This window comes from Phalacrocorax carbo, chromosome 2 (assembly GCF_963921805.1).
Source record: "Phalacrocorax carbo chromosome 2, bPhaCar2.1, whole genome shotgun sequence".
Taxonomy (NCBI): domain Eukaryota; kingdom Metazoa; phylum Chordata; class Aves; order Suliformes; family Phalacrocoracidae; genus Phalacrocorax; species Phalacrocorax carbo.
Genome location: NC_087514.1, coordinates 82427254 through 82448946, shown reverse-complemented (window position 1 = coordinate 82448946; position 21693 = coordinate 82427254). Strand labels below are relative to the sequence as shown.

At 39.9% G+C, this 21693-nt stretch overlaps 1 protein-coding gene across 1 annotated transcript in view; it reads right to left on the bottom strand.

Annotated features, from left to right (window-relative positions):
* Positions 1-21693, bottom strand: part of FBXL7 (F-box and leucine rich repeat protein 7) — a 190752-nt gene that overhangs the window by 136753 nt on the left and 32306 nt on the right. The window contains exon 2 of the mRNA XM_064443408.1: positions 8056-8145. Coding sequence (XP_064299478.1) covers positions 8056-8145 — 90 coding nt within the window. The remainder of the gene's footprint in view (positions 1-8055; positions 8146-21693) is intronic.

The window sequence follows — 21693 nt, the reverse complement described above, 5'->3', positions numbered from 1 at the left end:
GATTTACAGGTAATTGAATAAATCGTAATCACTCCTACCAAGCAGCAGATCTTGCTTTGGAAAAGCTAATGCCAGGTTTTTAAATTGGGATCGTTTATCTTTAGCTATACTGTAAGTGCATTTGCTCCAGTAGGTCTCATATTTCAGGCAGCAGATCAAGTAAGACTGCAGTTTTATGTACCTTTCCAATTTGTTCCTAGTATTGTTTGGGCAATTTTTAAACATTTGGCTATAGCATTTCAGTACAAATTAGCCAGAATAACGTAAGGTTTCAATTTGCAGCTTTAACCATGCCAGCATCCCGACTACTTTTGCCTTGTATTTTAACTCTGATTAAAATGTCGACTGCAATGGTACTGTTATAACTAGCAGAACGGCTTTGCAGGAACACTGCCTATTAGATAGCAAGAGCATAAACAAGATGTGGTTAAACATGAAAAAACATGCTGAAGAATAACCTCTGTACTACTTTGTACCTCTACATACTGCTCAAGGTGATTATATTTGTGTATGCGTTCAGATATGCTGGTTAAAGGAATTTCACTAGTGACCTCTGTTTATTCTGCCAAAGTGTTTATAGTTTTGGATTTATTAACTGTCACGCCTCCCACATCCCCTCTTATTCTTCCTCAGGTTTTTTGGCTACAAATGATTCTGTTTTGGCACTTTGAGTAATGCAACATTTCACTTTTTCTAGAAAACTCCACTGCTGTAAATGTAACACAAAACCCTAGGAAACCTACCTGGTCTGCAGTTTCACTACCAACTCAAAACAGCCACACTTTGCTCAAAGCCAACTGAGTCTCAGCCCAGTTCCAAGTAAGCAGGGGCAAATTCAGGCATTCATGTAAAATTCAGTCTTGGTTTGGTGCACAGAAAGTCTCCTTAGACAGTACATCAACTGTAGAACCAAGAGCCCAAATTCCCAGTAAGAGATGCTGCAAAGACATGAGGGTAGAGATAAACAGAGAGAGAAGTGCTGTCAAAAGAATTAGGAATTAGATATACGGTTGCATGCATCCAGAAAGAACATTACAAGTTTTCATTTCTGACACTGGGTTAGCAAGCTTCTAATGTTAATTTTTCTCCTTAAAGGAAAAATATTAAATATTATTAATATTATAATTAATATCAAAATTAAAATAGTAAAAGATTTCATAACAGGTATCAGACATAGGAAGGGATCAAAAGAGCTCTTTCTGCCAAAAGGATCATCAAGAAAAACTCAACAGAAAACAGCATATCTTTTCAGCAACAATCTTGCCACAACACTTTATTACCTCAATGTCCTGAGAAGATACACAAACCACTCAAAAGCTTCAACGGGACTGCAGTATATTAAACCTTATTCACTGAAGATATTAAAGCCATTTTAGAAGACTAAAGTGTCAAAGTAAGAATGGTATGGCTGAACACTCTCTAGTCCTGCTTTCCTCAATTAGATATTAGGTACACATTAATTCACTTACAATTTGTAGAATAAAGCAATCTAGTAGTAGTCAAATTCCAGTGGTTTTGAAAGTCACTTGAAAGTTTTCTATTAAGAAATTATTAGAAGAGTACAGCAAGTGCATTAAGGACTTCTGCTATTATTACATGAATAGAGGCTAATTTCTCTTAGAAAAGCTTATCCAACTATGATTTTTTTTTTCATGTAAAACTGGATATAAATCCAGTTTCCGCTACTTGAGTAGCTGTTATTTCTATAATGAAAGAAAACTAGAGGGAACACCACTACTTCTATATTCAGAATAGTAGAAGTCCCAAATTCATGAAATTTGCCACCAGGTGTAATGCTTAGATCCAGTTTTTTTGGTTGGATGGTTGGTTGATTTCCTCATCCCCCTTGCTGGTTTTTCGTTGAGATTCTTTTTTTTTGTTTGGGGGTTTTTGTATTTTTAGTTGGTTTTTTGGGGGGTTGTATGGGGTTTTTTGTTTGGTTTGGGGTTTGGGGGGGGTTGGCTTTGGCTAGGTTTTTGTCTGGTTTCGGGTGGAGTTGGTCGGTCGGTTGGGTTTTGTTGTGTTTGTTTTATTGGGATGATTTGTTTTTGGTTTTTGTTTGGTGTTTTGTGGGGTTGTTGTTGTTGTTTTAGTTTTCTGGTTTTATTTGGTTTTTTTTCCAAGGACTTCAGCAGAAAGAAAACCAGTTCTGAGAGAAGGCTAGTTCCTTACCCACAGCTATCCTTTCCTCTGGAACTTATCATGTGCCAGGGGAAGATGACGGACAGAAGAAATTCCATAGCATAGACCAGCACTAATTAACATCCATCCACTTCAAGAAGCTTCAGTGGCAGGGACCCACCATAAAAGGATGCTAAGGACCACAGCAACACAGCCTGATCAACCTTAGCAAGGTATCATCTTGCACAGGGTATAAAGTAATACTCTTCAAATGAGTAATTAAAGCATTATGTATTTACAAAATGCTACATTTTCACATAGTTGCCCCCAAACATGAGTTAACAGAGGGAACAGTTCCTAATGAATGTAATTATTCCAGTCAGGCTATAGGGCCTGCTTCTTCCAGAATCACAGAATCATTTAAGTTGGAAAAGATCATCAAGTCCAACTGTTCCAAGACCATCAAGTCTTAAGATCATGTCCTGGTTTCAGCTGGGATAGAGTTAAATTTCTTCGTAGTAGCTAGCATGGGGCTGTGTTTTGGATTTTTGCTGGAAACCGCAGTGATAACGTGGAGATGTTTTCGTTGTTGCTAAGTAGCGCTTACACTGGTCAAGGACTTTTTCAGCTCCCCAGGCTCTGCCGGGAGCACAAGAAGCTGGGAGGGGGCACAGCCGGGACAGCTGGCCCCAACTGACCAATGGGATATTCCACACCATATGGCGTCATGCTCAGTATATAAAGCTGGGGGAAGAAGAAGGAAGGGAGGACGTTTGGAGTGATGGCGCTTGCCTTCCCAAGTAACCGTTACGCGTGATGGAGCCCTGCTTTCCTGCAGATGGCTGAACATCAGCCTGCCCATGGGAAGTAGTGAATGAATTCCTTGTTTTGCTTTGCTTCCACGCGCAGCTTTTGCTTTACCTGTTAAACTGTCTTTGTCTCAACCCAGGAGTCACCTCACTTTTTACACTTCCAATTCTCTCCCCAGTCCCACTAGGGGGGAGTGAGCGAGCGGCTGCATGGTGCTTGGCTGCTGACTGGGGCTAAACCACGACAGATCATCAAGCCCAACCGTTAACCTAACACTGCCAAGTCCACCAGAACTACAAAAAAGCCCCCCAAAAAAACAGAAAGGAGGACACAACTATGAGGATGGGGGACTTCTAGTACACACCTAAACTTAAGAAACACCTCTGCAGTTAAGATGCATACAAATGGGTACTGCCAAAACAAATGCATTTGATCTACACACTAAACATACATCGCAGCGCTAATGGGTGAAAAGCTCTGTTCTCTTAATTAATCTGTTTTCCAAACACAGCCTTTTTTAACTATATTTAAGGGACATGAACATCATATGAGGAAGCCGGACTCTAGTATTCTCAGGAGTACCACAGAAGTAAAAAACAAACAAAAAAGTTAAATACTTACTTTTTGAAGGACCCTAAAAGTCAACATCACTAAAAGCAGATATAATTTTAACTTCTGCAGAATACAGCAGCTGACTTCACTATTTCCACAAAATTCAGAATATAAACATTTAACAGGATATATTCAGAGGTATTTCAGCACTGTGCCCCTCTGTTAAAACAATGTTTTGCTTCAGGCCTAATCCTTCAATTTGATTTTATAGAAACTGAGAAATAAATTACAATTCATACACGGAGTTCATACACAAGCTCTCAATTTAAAGCTGCCTCTGGATTACTGCTTAACAGCCATACACATGAAGTGCAAATAGTGTTGAGTTTTTTTTATTTGAAAAACAGTCAAGTTAATATGAAGCATCCAGCCTGGACATAACATTCCACGCTCTGCAGGTAAGTGTTAGAAGAAAGCTCCCTGATCAAGGTAAGCCCATACAAAAACATTCAGTCTAATCTTCTAAATCAAGTTTTAGACAATAATATTCCAACTGAGACTGTGCCTAGCAAATTGCATTTAAATGGCCCACAAAAATCCATTTAGTCTTTCACTTGCCAGAACAGCAATGGGGGGCAGCAAAAACTCATGCATTCTCAAGTTTCTAACTGTAATTGATTGATGGGATAAAGAATTGCAGACAATGCCTGAGACTGGAAAAGTAGTAGAAGGCAGTGTATATTGTATATTCAAAACTAAAGAAAACTATATTCTCAGAAGAGAAGACAGTGTGGAGACATCAGTGTGCATGCACACCCATGGTCTACCATGCTTCCTTCTGAGCTGTAGCCAAACAAAGAATCCCTATGGCACACTTTGTGATTTACAGAGAGGACCAGACATCTATTTTTAGCTACCTGACCTTCACTGAAGTACAGAAAATGAAAGCCACAATGAGAACTGGACTTCAGTTTCTGCACCAGTACAGCTTCACCTTTGCATCCCTCCCAAGTGCACCACCAGTATCTCAAGTCTGAATTTAAGAAGTTGCATGGTCTGCCAGCTACTGTCTGCATTCCTCTACATGACAGAAACATGGTGGTAGTTACCTCTCCAATGCATCACTGAGTGAAGCTGTTTGGCTAAGGATACTAACACGTACAATACTGTCTGTTCTTCACTGTTAGAGGATGGGCGGTTCACCCAGGCACATTTAATAGCATGAGAAGGATTTTGTCTTTTTGTAACATAAAATCTCCTTCCACAACTCTACAGATGCTCTTAATCCACAGTGTGAGGGGGATTACCATATTTTGGCCATTACTGCCCCTCCCACTCCCATCAAGAGTTTTAACTGATATTGTCTTAACAGCATATCTAGGGCTAGAACACCACATAAGCCATTTCAAGCAGCTTGTTACCCATTTCTTCTACCATCCTATAGAGAAGCATCACAGCACTGAAACTTGACAAATAAAATGGTTGCAGTAGACAAAGTAAGAGTGTGGTTCATTTGATTGTTCAAACTGATGGCAAGATAACATCTGCTGTCAGATACTTCCTGAGGTGGTTTGCTCTTTCAAGCAAGAGTTCTGCTTGACACCTTTTTGCAGTCCTTGGAAATCCGGACTTCACATGACTGCTTCTCTGCTGTAGAGTACCACAGGGCTTGCATGAATCAGTCCCACAGATTTCCTTTCTAGTCATTTCAAGGCATTTCACTGATTCAACTTCAACAAGTGTTGTGTCAACTATCTTACAGAAACAGAAGAGAAGACACGCTGTGCAGAACTGGAAAGAATTAGGTCTGTTTGCAAAGCTGGAAAGCAGGAGCCATGAAAGGCCTTTATCTTCAAACACAAATTCTATGCTCTTCACAGAGCTGAGCACTCAGGAAGTCACCTGCCAGTAGAAATTCAAGGGATGCAAAGAAGCCACCTGGAACTTGTTCAATTAAGATTATTTCACAGGTCAATGACGGTGAAGAAAATTTCACCTGCAATCTGTCATAGTCCTTCCCACTCCATACCTACGATGTATACATCTCACCACACAAAACACGTGGTTCATTCATAGGACAGCATACAGTGCTATGAATTTACAGTACAGGGCTAAAGCAAAAGGGCAGAGTTAGAGCTTTGTGTCCCTGTGATAAACCAGTCTCATGGTGGAGAGCAAGATATATTAACCAGTCTTTGCGGTGGGCAGGTACTACTGTATCACAGCAAGCAAATACTAGAGCATGGAGTACTATAAAGGTATATTTAACTAACAGTTATAAAATGTTATGTAAACACCCCAATGAAAAGACGTAACTGCCACTGCTTCTACACCACCTTACACAATCAGGCTCCTGTTCTTAGCTGGTCCCTAGACACTACTTTAACTGAGCAGTATAAAAGCATTCAGTCTTATAAGCATAGAACTCCACTCGTCTTGCAGAAGGCATGAGCCTTTCTGTTCAGTTGAATCTTCCTCCAGGCATGTCTACATGGGGAAAAGGCAGCATAAGTAAAATACCCAGACACACCAGTTGATAAGTATGCCTTCCAGTAACAGCACTGCTTTCAATAGTCTCTGTTTTTCCCCAACACCATTTCCATGTCTCTGCTCTCACTTGGCGTCATGGAACTCTTATGCTCCCTGGTTACAACATTCAAAATATCTGCCAGATTATACAGCAATCCACATTAAGGCAATCTATATTAAATTGAACCACATTAGTAACTCCTCAGCAGAAAAAAACTTGGTAGGAAAGTAGCACAGGCTGAGGCAGAGACTACTTCTGCTGTTGTGATTGTCAAATCACACTCTTCTAGGGCACAGAAAAACTAGGCTCACATCTGAAATTGCCTCCAGGTATAGAATACACAACTCCACTGCTCTGAACTCTTTCTGAATCTGCATGAGGACTCATAAAAACATATCGTTACTACAGCATCTGCTGACCTGTATTTAAGCCTCCCTCACTAATGAATTAATCAGCTGCAAACCAGTGGTGAAGATTTCAGGGACAACACTGGTATTCAGTGGCTCTACAATGGGCTAGATTAAGAACATAACTCTTAGAGATTAGTAAAGGATTGTTTTGCATTATCTGATTTGAAAATAAGAAAAACCTCATGCTTTACTAACTGAAGTTAAACAGAAATTTAAAGTAATTTTTGAGTATTGACTTCAGAGTTTCCACTATTCCTTTGTGGAGTCGTGGAGTCGTCTTTTTTTTTTTTTTTTTCTCCTGGCAGTCATACAGAAAAGTTAAAATACTTTAATACTTTTATACATTTCCTAAATTTATTTTGTGCCTTGGCAATTCACCTCCTTCAGGTACCTCAAAACTTTTGAATCTAGGCTTAGATGAACATTAACTCTAGATAACTAGATCAACTTAACTTTATTTACCATATATTCATTTGTTGTTAAATTTATTGCCCAGACTAAAAAGCAGAGATTCTAAATCGGTATCTCTCATGATTCACAGGTGCCAGATCTTCATTCTTGATATGGAATTATGCATGCCTACCAATAACCTCTTCTGATGTATATGGTCATTTATTACTTACATGAACTGCTTTTACTGTATAGATGCTACAGTCACAGTCAGACTTGCCACACTAGAACTATTCAAACTCTATTGTTTCTTTTAGTCATAATAAATAGAGCCAGACTGAGAGCAGTCAGAGCTTGTAACTTAATTTGTAATGACAGAAGTGTAAGAAATCAGAATTATTATTTGATCATTACCAAGTACAAACAACTTATTATGACGGAGTTAAGCAGAAATGCTAGTTAAGGCATGCAAGTTTATCATTTAAAAAACTCCTTTCAGCTTACATCATTAAACTACATATAGATTTAATGACTTCCTCTCAGCCTTCGAAGACACTCTTATAAAAACCAGGACCAATATACTTTCATTTAACAGAGCACACCTACTCACATATAAGGCAGCAGCAGTAAAGGATCAGCATTTCTCTGTTCATAGGCCAGTTAGTACAACGTTGTATTAATACTGACACATAAACATCTCTTTCCCCTAGATATTAAAAAATCTTGTCCCAGATAATCCCATACTCCAGTAACTGCAGGTGAGATGCATCAGTCTAATTAAATCTTGTCAGCTCTTTGTGTCCATAGCTACACTTTTGAAAACTTGGCACAAACACCTCACCTTTTCATGGTGTTCATAGTATGAAAATAAAAGGCTGAGATTTAACCTAGAACATATGCCAAAAACCTTCCATTAAGTATATTCTTCAAAAATAAGTTTAAAATCAGACCGCATCAAATCTTAAGCATAAAAGCCTTTGCTGAAAAAATGACATGCAAAATTACTCAAAACCCTCTACATTTTCCTTCTGCAGAAGAATCTTAAAATCCTTTGTCACAAGCTTAAATCAGAAACTACGGCAGGTAGGAGCGGAAACTGCATACAGGGAGAACTGTTTTTTTCATTTCTAGTACGCTGATGGTACTGTACACAGAAGAAACAAGGAGGAGGGGTTCCTTTTCTGAAAATACCTAGGATTATGTTGGGGAGCTTGACCTGGGTAATGAGTACCAGCTGCCTACCTTCACTGGTAGCGGCATTCTTCTGGGCTTTGGTGGGTGTGTGATCTGTACTTGAACTCACGTCGGATGAGATGCTTGAGCTGCCTTTGCCTGCAAAGAGAGAAAGAGGTGGAGATGGTGGGAGGGGAAGAGAGAGAACAAACATGAGTATCAACAGCAAAACAGAGAGACCTTCCATATCAGAACCTGGAACAGTTCCAGGAAGTTTTAAACTAAGTTTAAAGCAGCTGATGTTTATTTTGTACACACTGGGGTAGGAGTTAACTGAATTATAACTTATACCGTGTGCATCTTTACATGTACTAAGGCTGCAATCAGCATCCCGCGTCACAGGGGCTCTCACTACGTATTTGCTAAGCTCCATTGTAAACGATTGTCAACATTAGGAGAACTTTCATGACCAGTTTTCTCAAATATCTCTAACAGATCACGACAACTGGACACTGACTCTCATCAGCATAATGATCATCAAGTCACTCAGTCACATGAAAATAAAAGCAAGATATCTGCTGTTTCTTCCTACACCATACTCACTGCTTGATGCAATACACCATTTTAAAACTAACTTCTACAGCTGCCATTCTTCACCTTTCATTTTTTAACTGTAAATCAGAACCAATGGATGTTTCTTCTCTTATTTTCTTTCTCAAGACTTCTTCCTGCATTTCTTACATCAATGCCCCCAGACCTATTTCTGGGATGTTAAACTGGGTACAAGTTACTGACAGAAGAAATCCAAAGGAAATCTAAAAAGAGTGGGCCCCTCCCCTCTACTCTGCCCTAGTGAGGCCACATCTGGAGTACTGTGTTCCAGTTCTGGGGTCGCCAGTTTAAGAAGGACAGGGAACTACTGGAAAGAGTCCAGCAGAGAGATACGGAGATGATCAGGGGACCGGAGCATCTCCCTTATTGAGGAAAGGCTGAGAGGCTTGGGTTTGTTCAGCCGGGAGAAGACTGAGGGAGGGTCTTGTCAATGCTTATCAATAGCTGAAGGGTGGGAGTCAAAAGGATGGGCCAGATTCTTTTCAGTAGTGCCCAAGGACGGGACAAGGGGCAATGGGCACAAGCTGCAACACGGGAAGTTCCTCCTGAATATGAGAAAAAAACGTTTTTACTGTGCGGGTGCCAGAGCAGGGGCACAGGCTGCCCAGGGAGGCTGTGGAGTCTCCTTCCCTGGAGACATTCAAACCCCGCCTGGATGCGTTCCTGTGCCCCCTGCTCTGGGTGTCCCTGCTCAAGCAGGGGGGTTGGACGAGATGATCTCCAGAGGTCCCTTCCAACTCCTACCATTCTCTGATTCTGTGAATGAAGTCCGTGTCCTGCAGCACTTAGGTGGGATTTCAGTCATCTTGGTTAGGAATACAAATAAAAAATTAAGTCAAATAGATACCACAAAACAGCAGAGGGAGCTGAAACAAAGTTGTCTCTATTTACCTGTGAGGATCTAAGAATGAGTAACTTCTCTTTCCCTTCACTCACTATACTCAATCTCAGCAGCTACTAACAGGGAATACATTCTGCTCCACAGCAGGAACCAGACCAACCACCTAATCAGAAATATGTGAGATAATCCTAGAAAGAGGAAAGGTAATGAATACTGTTATATTTTAAGAAGGTACCTATCCCCACAAACACTGTATCGATGAAGCCTTTAAGAGCTATGTTTGTCTTTGGACCAGAATCAGGCTGTATGCGGAAAGCTAGCTGACACCATGTTTCTATCACTTGAATAAACCTATAATCACAGGAATGTTAGCAAGAGACTTTTCTGATCTGTTATTTCAATCAAGCATTCCTTGGGGTTCTGGGTTACAGTGTGCCTGGTTTTCATAACATTTAGATGTAAGGAGGAGGTCTGCTTTTTAAAGGTGCCACAACAGAACAAGGATTTACGTTTTAATGGGAAACGACTGAAGAATGTGCAAACGTAGGTTGCTTCACAACCAAGGTACTGCCACTTAATCTGTCAGCCAGCCCTAGAGGTTCATTCTCCACAAAAGTTGCTGAAGTTAACATGCTCAGATTCGAGAGATGATTGTGGAATAAAAGGGTATTAAAAAGGCCAGAAGGAAGTAAAAAAAATAAATGGCTACAGCTAGTAGTTGGGTGGGGTGAAGAGACAAAAAAAAAGTATATTTTCAGTGATTCACTAACTGTTTTTTACATTCCTTTAAAAATTTAAGCAAACCCAAGAAGCAGTGCCTCTAGAATATCACTTCATTTGCTCTCAAGCTGTGACATGAGTTGGAGTAATGGACTGTGGTCTTTATAGCAAAGACTGCCCCAAAATAGCTCTCCAACTAAGGCAACTAGGATTGTGGAAGAAGAAAGGCTGATGAGAAAAGTGAAGGATAAATGAAAACGCTCTTTCCCAAGAAGAGGCCAGAGAACTTGGAACACCCACAATAGCTGATAATCAAATCATTAATGACAAGAAAGGTATTTAGGTGGTATTGCCACTATGAGCAACTCCTCATGTACCAAGCACTGCAAAGGCAGAGGCAGAAAACAAACTTAAAAGGAGTATCAGAGCTCCTTAGCAGATTAATAGAAAGAAAAAAAAACCAACCAAAACAAAAAAAGACTGACTGGAAAAAATTATTTCTTCAAAGCAAAATTAAAAAAAAAAAATCTTTTGGGTGGAAAAGGAAGTCAGTGATATCAAACAGCAGAGTTGCTAGCTGGTCATCTGTGGCATAGGTTGTTCTCACAAAGTGAGTGCTTCCTGTGGCTACATACCTCCCCCATTAATATCAATAACATTTCTATTTACACTACATACAAGCAAGCCTACAAGAGCACAACAGAAATATTTTACCCACTGTAGGGTCCTGATTTCCAGCACATCCAATAGCAACATATTATTTATAAGTGCACACTTCTGTAGAATCTGAAATGCCAGATATAAGTCCATATGTTTACCATTTAAATCCACTTGAATTTTAAAACATTTTAACTCCTTGTGAGAAGTTAAAATTAGAAATTAAGAAAAAAGAATCCATAATGGTTACTGCTTTGGTTGGATACCAGTAATTTCTGCAATTATACTTCTAATATTTTATGATACTGTTAGAGTCTTCTTTTATTGTATACAGCCCCTGAACAAGCCTTCTCCCTCACTGTCTGCTCTGAAACTCTCCATTCAGGTGGGGGAAAAGCAGGAGATATTTTCTAATACATTTTCAATGTGTTTTAAAATAGACTAGCAGACACTGCTTCTATTCTTTTAGGGCAAAACAAAGCCACTCACTTCTAGTAGGCTAGATTTGGCTACTGCAGACTTATGTACACACGCAAGAGCTAACACATAAGAGTATCTAAGCATTCTCCAAATAACTTGGGTTTGATAATGGGAGAGAGGGCACCCTCAGCAAGTTCCCAGGTGATATAAAACATGGACGAATAGTTGATGTACCAAGAAGTTGCTGCCATTCAGAGGGACCTCATGAGGCTCAGAAAAATGGGCTGTCAAGGACCTCAGGAAGTTAGTTCAACAGAAGGAAATGCCAAGTCCTGCATCTGGGGAGGAATAACCTCATGCATCAATGCATGCTGAGGACTGACCAGCTGGAAAGTGTATTGACAGAGAAAGACCTGGCAATCCAGGTGGACACCACGTTGAACACGAGACAGTAATGGACCCTTGTGGCCAAGAAGGCCAACAGCACCGCAGGCTGCATTAGGAGGAATACAGCCAGCAGGTTGAGAGAAGTGATCCTCCCCCACCGCTGCTCAGCACTGGTGAGATATCTGGAATGCTGGGCCCAGTTCTGGGCTCCCCAGTACAGAATAGGCAGGGACATGCTGAAGAGATTCCAGAGAAGGGCCATGAAGCCGAACGGACTGGAGCATCTCTCCTAAGAAGAAAGCCTGAGAGAGCTGGGACTGTTCAGCCTGGAGAAGAGAAGGCTTGGAGAGATCTTACATATGTATATAAATACCTGAAGGAAGGGTGTGAGGAAGAGGGAGCCAGGCTCTTTTCAGTGGTGTCCAATGACAGGACAAGAGGCACTGGGCACAAATCAAAGACAAGAAATTAAACATAAGATTTTTTTCCTTATTTATTTTACTGTGGTAATGGTCAAACACTGGAACAGGTTGCACAGAGAGGCTGTGGAGTCTCCATCCTTGAAGATACTCAAAACCCAAGTGGACATGCACAGACTGTTTTAGTTGACCCTGCTTTGAGCACTGACATTGGACCAGGTGATCCAGAGGTCCCTTCCCACTTCAGCAATTTTATAATTCAGGTACCTCTGTGAGCACCTGAATGTGAGCATTTTGTAGACCAGTAAGCTGTTAATTATCCTGTGATTTCACTGCCTCTGTGAGAAATTCATTATACAAATGCCTTTCCAACTGACCACACCAGTTTTTAACCGCTTTCACTTTTTACCTTTAACAGTAGCAACTTAACAGTAAAGTACTACATCTTACTATGCAGCTCACTACAAACCTATATATCCAACAAATATATCCACAAAATACCTGCAAAAGTAGCTCCCAAAGGTGTTGCCATTTTATCTTAGACAGCTTATCTTAATCGAGCTCTTTAAGATCTGCAGGCAGCTGCACTAGTAATAAATAACAGCACAAGAGGTAGCCACTTTCTATGATCCTTAACATACACTAAGTTAAACACCCAAGACTAAACAGACGTGAAAGAAAGTAGGCCTATCATCCAGGGTTCATTCTCAGAGAATCACATCAAGAAGGGTCTGTAACAATAGGGAATATTTCAACAAAAATGTTTTAAGCAGAAGTTCTGTGTTAGAGGAGACACCATCTAGTCCTCAAATCAGAAAACACCTGACTCGGAGAAGCCTTTTGCCGTGCCATATTTGGTGCCCACATGCTACTTTCAGGAAGCGTGTTGCAAGGCAAAGGAAAGAGGCAAATTATGATTTAGTATATGGGACTGGTGCTGTCAAACACAGCAAGCAGCATGAATTCCCAGGTCTCTCACACTCACATGAGCTCATCTGAGGCAGGGTTCTTCCACAGTGTTGTTCTCAGGGCATTATTTGCCTAACATGCCATGTAAATTCAGAGACCGATGATTTCCCTAATGCCATAAGAAAACTTGATGTGAAGCAAGTTAAAAAGTTTGCTGACAAAGTCATAGCAAGTAAATACAACCTGCCAGGGGTTCTAACACAATGACAACTAGAAGGATCAAACAGGGGCAATTTGACCTTCAGCTTAAACAAATTAAAGGCCTCCCAAAATTTTCCCTAGCATGACTTGCAGTTGTCTAGAGTTTCCTTCATGCATTCAACTGTTCTTTATTTCAAAAACAGAAGTTGTAATCCAATAGAAAGCAAGCTGCACTATGGTAGTAGGTAGGTATGGTGGAAGAAAGCAATGTTCCTACAATACAATGTAATTCACATCAGGAGCAAAGGTAGCATGGACTTTGCCACACCTGCAAAGAATCACACAACTACACAGTTGCAATTCAAATCATGTCTCTGACCTGCTTCTGAAGAAGCAAGAGTATGGATATTTTTTTCCATGTACTAATGCCAGAGCCTTACAATAGTCATATGAACAAGATGCCAGCCATCTAACCTAGTATCCTATTTCCTACACATTTTATTTTGATCCTGCTGGAAAGAAAATTAGAATAAGGCAAGCATGTAACAGAGACTTCCCCTGAACACTGTCTCTGCCTCCAGCTCTTTGTAGCCCAAGGGATTTTTTAAAGTCATAGATGTCTTTGTACTCAGTAACCCTACAGCCCTATCAAATCTACCTGGTCTCCTTTAGTCTTAGCTATTAACATAAGGTGTTCCATTTTGCTTTTATCACAGATACTGACTACAACGTTAGATTTGTTTGTTTTATAGAAGTGTTTCCATCTTCAGCTTTCCTATCAGAACAGAATAAATACCTATATTAATATAAAGAGATGCTATGGACTCTCCAAGGAAACATTATTGGAAGGCTGTGCATGGAACCAGGTGGTCTTACTCCATATTTCAATATCGCTGCAAAAAAGCAATAGATTTTTCCCAGTTTCTTGTACTGCTGCTCATAATCTTTTTTTTTTTTTTCCCCCAAAAGCATACTGATTAGAGCAGTATTTCTCCAAACACCTCTGTCAATGTATTTCAGGCTGTCAAAAACTTGCAAGACAGAAGACTAGACACACACAAATGGAAGCATTTGATAAACACTGGAGAAGAAACAGCATGAACTGGTGAAAAGCAAACTTTGGATTCTGCCAGTCACACTCACTGCTGAAAAGTGTCAAAGAAATCCCAAGTCAGTCAGGACAGAAGTAATACAAGTTAAACTTAACCAGGGAAGTACAGTCTATAACTGTCCAAGACTGAAAAACCATTTTCAGAAGCACATATGCAAAGCCTGTCCTGTTACGGACAGTGTCTCTGACACTATGACTGTCACCTCTTCTGATGCATTTTGTTATTTTCCTGATTATTACTGCACATCCAGCCAGCATAAACAGAGGCTGCTTGAATTACGTGATGGAAGTCATAAGGCCCATGAGGCTTGTTGACCTATGTGATAGATGAAGGTGTGTCCTGGCAGTGAGTCCCTTTCACTCTACTCTGGAATAGTTTTACTATGGTTTTTTGCAGCACATTTGCTCTTGGATTCTGATGTATGGGCATTTTCGTGCTGTATTTTAAGCGCCCTTCCAAGATCTCATACAAACAGGCTGACTTTTATATACCACCCCGGAAAATAAACAGCAGTTTTCACCCTTCACATCAAGTTTTAACCCAATGACACCTGCCTTCAGCAGGTAGTGACAGTTATCTCAGGAGTTAAATGGAGACTAAGGCCAAATCCACTGCTTACCATGCTGCAGTGAAACATTAGACAAAATGCCAAAACAGAAAACCAAAATATAATCACTCAGGAAAAAAAAAAAAAAGAGCAAAAAGCAGTGAAGTCCAGAATAATAAGAGCCATTAATCTTTTTAATTGTCCAAAAGCATTATATTGCAATGACTTTGATGTAAAGTCTGAAAAATTTTACTTAAGCCGTTAATTCTTATACTAACGACAGTAGTGAAATTCAACTTTTCAACGTGAAAGGGTGCACACATATGGCTTTTCTACCAGATGATCATTACTTTCTCTTTCATATCTTCAGAGAAGATTTTTTTAATCAAATATATGCCAATTATATCAAGAAGGGATCCAGAAAACCAATCCAAAACCTCAAAGCATCAGAGATCATGGAAAATGAAAGAAAAATATCTTTTTCTTCTCCTGTTTCTACAATACACATTATGCTGGCCCATGTCTCCAAAACCTCAAATGCATCTCTCTGCAATCTGCAGCTCCAGAGACTGCAGACTCCTACTGTGTTTCTAAGTATCCCCATGGAAATCAGCAGCCTGCTGCGATACTTAGGCTTTAAGGATATATGGCATCCTTTAAAGATCCGTATTTCAATTCATCTATCCAAAGTAAAAGCAAAGTTGGACTACACACTTTGGGCAATCATTCTCCTTGGACTTTACATTTCTAGTTTCCATTTATTAACTCTCAACTGATACACAAACTACCACTGATTTAACATTGAAGCTACCTACAAACATTATCACTCACTGAACTGCTTTCAGGATGGGTTATATGTTCATTTACAAACCGACATTGTCCTTCTGCCCTAGAATCTTAAGAGTAGTGTTCTTAAGTGATTTTATTTATTTTTTTTTTTCAAATCAAATTAAAACATGTTCCAACATAACACACACGGGCTACAAATTTCATTCCACCCAACATTTGTCAGGATATGATAAAACAAACAGTAATCTGCACGAACTCCAACACTGAGGAAAGGAAATAAGCTGAGTGTTTTACAGGAAGCGAACTGAAGATTGACAATTTTGCAGATACACGGTAGCGCTGGCACTTTGGGACAATGCTTCTTAAAATTAAGAATGCAATCTCTACAGTAATTTTTCACATTATTTTTTTATTTTTAAATCATAACTCCAACTTCCAGGTTCGCTTAATTTGGCATAATTCATCTATGAGATAGTATACTAAATTCTGCAGCATTTCTATACATTTTGAGCTAAATTTCAACTCAGGCTGAACAGGCCAGTCTGGCCTTAGTTGCTGCTCTTCCAGCCACTGCCATCCTCACCTGTTCAAGTATCACAGCATGCTACGAAATCTCCTGCGAACACTGACAGAACACAACTAGCATACTGAAGCATCTCTTGCAGGGACCGAGTCACCTTTTTTATTTTTAATATTTTTTAGGAATTTGTACCTGCTGTTGGCCACGGAAGACAGCCGGGGCGGCCGCCATGAGGGGCGGCCCCGTGCCAGACACGGCCGGTTCCAGCCGGCTCCAAGGGCCCCACTGCAGTGCGCGGCTGAGCCCCTCAGCCACGGGTGGGCACCTTGGATTAGCAAAGCCTGAGACACAGCCTCCTAGCATTGCCTTTTTAAAATCAATGTTACAAGATTCAACGAGCCACTTGCAAAGTGAAGCTGTAATACAAAGGGCAATAAGAATTAGTTTAACTGATGTACATACGACTGTGGAAGTTTTGCAGCTAGTAAGATGCAATGGTTTATCCACTGTCCTGTGAAATGCTTGAAAAACTTACATAGAAGGTTGTGTATGGGATTGAATTTTTCAGAACCGTTTAGCAGAATGGTGTTTATTGCTAGCAAGACAAGCCTATTCAGAAATGTTAGATTGAAAATTTGAAACTTAGGTAAAAGTCTTCATATAGACACAGATTCTACTTGCTGTGCCATGCTGGAAGCAGATTTGACATAGCGGATTTGTAGTTGTGACATCCTTACTCACATCTTGGTGCCAAATAATTCATGATGATTTCAGAATGGCTAAAGACTGTTTAATGAAGTCTTCAAGTGGATTTACCTAATCTAATCACTAAAAAGGGGCCGTATATATATTTTAGTTTTCTCAGGTAACCTGTCTCACTCCTGTACCTTTGCCTCCCCATATAACAGTTGAGGATATTGATCCCTTTTCTAGATAATTTCAGCACTCACTGATGAGGCTTGTTAACCAAGAGCTGCTAAATGGCACTACTGAAGTTACCATCATTTTTGAAGATAGCACATCTCCATCTATAAAAGCACTGCACAATACAGAGTGATGAAAGCACATACCACTGCTGAGTTTATAAAGAAATAACAACATGCCATAAACTACTCTGGTAGAACGCCTCTCTGAAGCCTGCTAAGCAGCCTGTATGCCAGAAGGCAATGCTAATTTGCAGCCATACTTGGCACCCCCTCCAGCTGTTAAGCTCTATATTTCAAACACTGGTAGAAGCCCATGAACAATTTAGTCTAGTAGGTAAATATTATTTGAGTAATGCTTCCTGAGAAGGAAAGAATGCAAGTACATTTCTTACTTGAACTCAAAGTGAGGAAACAAGATGAGAAATCTGTTAACATGCTCTTTTTATTACTTAACATGACTAGCATCTCATGAATGAGTCTTAAGATACTACCTTTCACTGAAACAGCTTAGCCCATGTGACAAAAGCAATTCCTACTCTGTAGCCTTCTACTCTGCCACAGAAACAGGGAAATAATGCTTTGGCCTTTACACCAATCACAAAATTATCTTAGAAACCATTACATTCATGCAATATTGGGCTTTTCATTACAAATTGTCTTCCAATCACCACCATGTTTTAAGAAGGGTATTTACTCAAGATATGCTGTTCTAAAGTTTAGAAACGCTTCCTTAGTATGTACTACCTAACCTTAACCTTACTATTTTAATCCAACAGCTGAAAATAATTATTAAACCAAGACAAATTAATAAATACAATTGAGTCAGAACAAAACAAAAATTTTTTTTTTTGGCTTTATGCTATCTTTGAGAATGTCACTTCATTGCCAAGTTCTTCACTAATGCCTGCTTCAAATTTGTTTTTCCCCCAACTCCACTGAAATTGAAACAAAATTCTAATCCTTTATATTCAGAAGAGACAATGCCTATATTCAATTCAATACCAAACATAAAGTGGTAGAGACTTCTTTTGTACTTTACCACATGAGAAAGGACAGTGTGTGGAGGTAGCGTGAGAAGATAAACTCCAGTATAGATTCTGAAGTGGCTGCAGAACCTACCGTTGCACTGTAATGCGTCAGGCATTTGGTATAGGTCTGAATTTCATTAGATAGTAACATACTGTCCGGAAGTCCAAAAATCAAAACCACCAAATACATGTTTGTCTTCCACAATAATACTATTTACACTTAAAATATGCATTTAGATTTTCACTAGTCCCTGCGTTTGAACACAATAGGTTAATATTAAACTTGCATTATAAATTTTGCTGCTCATTTCACTTAAAGCACAAAAGTTACAATATTCTCAATAATTTTCATCCATTTATTAGAACTACTTCCAATAGATGCACTAAAACAAAGTGCTTGTTACTGCTGCAGGAACAGTCAACAGTAGCTGTGAATGTTCTGGTATCAAGGCCCAGCTATTCTGCTTACAGTTTATCAGACGTCATCAATCTCAGACTGAGTTTTAATCAGCACTTAAAGATGTAACTACAGGGCATGCAGAACCTTTTCTTGAATACAATGCTTAGCTCCCAGTCATACCTCATCTCTCCATCCAAAGGAAGTCTAAAAGCCAAGTTACCCTGTCAGTCTGGCTGCACAACTCTACTTGCTCATCCGTGAGGAGGATCCACAGCAAGCCTTGGTCCCAATCCACTCCCCAGCTCTCAGCCCATTTTCAATAGCCGACTTTTATCTCTTCTGCTGAAGTCTTACTACACACTGCTCTTAACTTCACCAGACCTGGCTGAGCAGCTCTTTTGGCATAGTACATAGTAGCGCCACAATAACCAACCTCACAATAGCCCCCAAATTTTCAGTTTGATGTTGACAGCTAGTTAAGTCAGAGTCAAAAGTAAAGAGGTGAGGAAGTGAAATACCTTTATCAAGACAGCGTGCAAAGTACTCTGGTATCAAGTACGCTGTGAAAAGTGATGCAAAAATCTTCCATGAGACAATACAGGTCTGAAAGCCTAAGACGACTTTTTCAGTGAAGAAGAACAAAGGAATCTGACAGCTAAGGAAAAACAGACAAGGATCACTTTACTCCTTTAGATAAGCACAGCCACTTCCAGCTTTTCTTCACTGATGGATACAGGGAGGGGGAGAGGGGGAAGGGAAGTGGCTGACTCAAGGATGCAAGTAAAAAGAGACTTTGAAAAATTGTGGGATTACGAAAACTAAATAAAACAGATTTGTGAAAAAGGCATACAGCGATATAAGGTGGTATCTTAGAGGCAATTAAAAGGAGATTATCTGCACACTTGAGAAATATATCTGCACTTCTATTGACCATCAAGTTTTTTAAAGTTACAAGACACTTACTAGCAGGTTCAGAAACCAAACACATCAGCACACACAAACAAATTAAAAACAAAGAGTATTAAGGCAGCCGTGCTTACAAAAGAAAATTTAATCAGTCTACGGCTTCACACTATACATCTGACAATCAACTTTGAATTTCACAGAATTCGGAGAAGGAGGAAGAAATCTAAAGAAGTTCTAACACTGCACTAACCACAGACTGTCTGGCAGTGGTATCAAGAGAAACTAACACACCAGCCCACCAAAAAAAAAAGCCACACACAAAAAAAACCACAAACCCCACAACCCAGCACCTGTCTAACGCTTTTTTATTTAAACACAGTTGTAGTAGATCATTTTATTATCATAGAAATAATACCATATTCCTATTGAAGGCTCTCTGTAGTTTCAATTGCATAACTTAATCACCTTCTGGTCTTAACTCCATATGGAGATTATGTACACTACATTTTGCTGCTGCAATCACTGCCTGAACACTGGGAATAGATGCTTATCCAAAACAACAGAGAGGCTCATCTATCCCCAGAATATGAACAGGATGGTAACTTCTCCATAGAAGAATAACGTGGCTTTCAGTGCCAGTTTAGTGGTTTTGTTTCTTCTGCAGCATTTATATTTCAGCTGTCTTCCACATAAAGCTTCCTTTGGGAGAACATGGAAACATGGCATGGAAACTCTGAGAAGAGTTAAATATAAATACATCAGCCACAACACATTAGAATTTCCTCATCTATTTTAAGCATAGCATACTCCAAGGTATCCCCACAGACTAGCAACAAAAAGACAAAGGACACTTTTTAGCCTGCCTTACGACCTTCACCAGGGCACTGTTATTTATAACCTTTTGAGGTATTCGGTGGGGGAAGGACACATTAAGGCAAAAATGAAGGTAGCTAGTATCTACCCTGTTGATTAATCAGTAATTCAATTTGAAAATTTTTCATTCTCTATGCCAGTAGCACACATACTACTAAATAGAAAGGTTGTTTGGTTATAGTTTGAGAATAAAAAACAATCCCTTCTGAAGTATATCTGTAAAGCTCAGATTGAACTGAGTAATTCTGAAAGAATTTCAGAATGCACTGCTTTCAAAAGTGTTTTATCCAGTACCTTTGTGAAAAGGCATGCTTCAGCCCTCTTTCTTTCCTGCAGTACAGACAAGAAATAATTCTGTTCTTAGGTATGATAAATCATATTTGTAGTATTGAGTATTAGCACCTCAAGGGGCGGGGGGGGGGGAATATTGAAACTAGGGTACAAATGCAGCAGAAGTAAAGAGATCAGAAACAACAGGAGAACCTCTAATAGCCAGAGCCAAGATAAGCAGCTGGAAGAAGACTAAGGAGAGCAACTGCTTAACCTTAGTTTAGTACTGCCAAAGTAGCTCACACAGTTTAACCAGCCTAGACTTCTTGCATTTGAAACAAAACCAGAAGAGATAATGAGAAGTAGATTAGGTCTGTAAAATCGCAAGAGGCTTTCGCAAAGGTGTAGAATTGCCAGGACACGGGAAGCCAAAGGGGTTAGCCACGTTTATAAACAGTGGGGGTGTTTGTGAGCATGACCCATGACAGTCCAAACCATCTCTAGCTTAGGATATTCTTGTCTGGATGGTTTCTGGGAACCAAAAAGCATACCAGGAGAAAGTTACTGCTGTTATGGCCTGGAAGGCACTGTTAGCCCAGACTATTCATGCCTACCTCCCTCCCCTTGGGCCTCCCCCCACCTGCCCACAGCCCAGGACCCCATTTCAACCCGCCCAGAGCCATCAGCCCCTTCCCCAGCAATGCCGGTCTCCAGCTTCCTGCTGCCTTGCTCTGTGCCACACTGATTCTTGCAACATGCATTTATTAATGTTAAGTTTCTTCCTCTGACCCAACTCATCTGTACACAAGGAGGGCCAGAGGAAGACACGATGCTTGCATTGATATCCTGTCATTTGACACCAGATCTTTACCACATCTGCTGCGTTGTCGTGTGAGTACCCTGAAAGTAACCTCAGTAAATCATCTCTGCGAGTTGAACCCACTTCAACACATAAGTTTTAATTAAGCAGTACTGGTAAAAGTGAACAAAAGCCACACCAAAGGAATATGAAAAAAATATTCACTAAAATGATCCAACAAAAACATTCTTAAGCTTTGTAATAACTGAGGGAGTTGTTAAAAGTTCAGAGAGGGCATATAAAGTGGTACAATTGCTTATGGCGATGTAACAGCAACACGTACAGAAGAAACAGTTCATTATCTCAAAAAC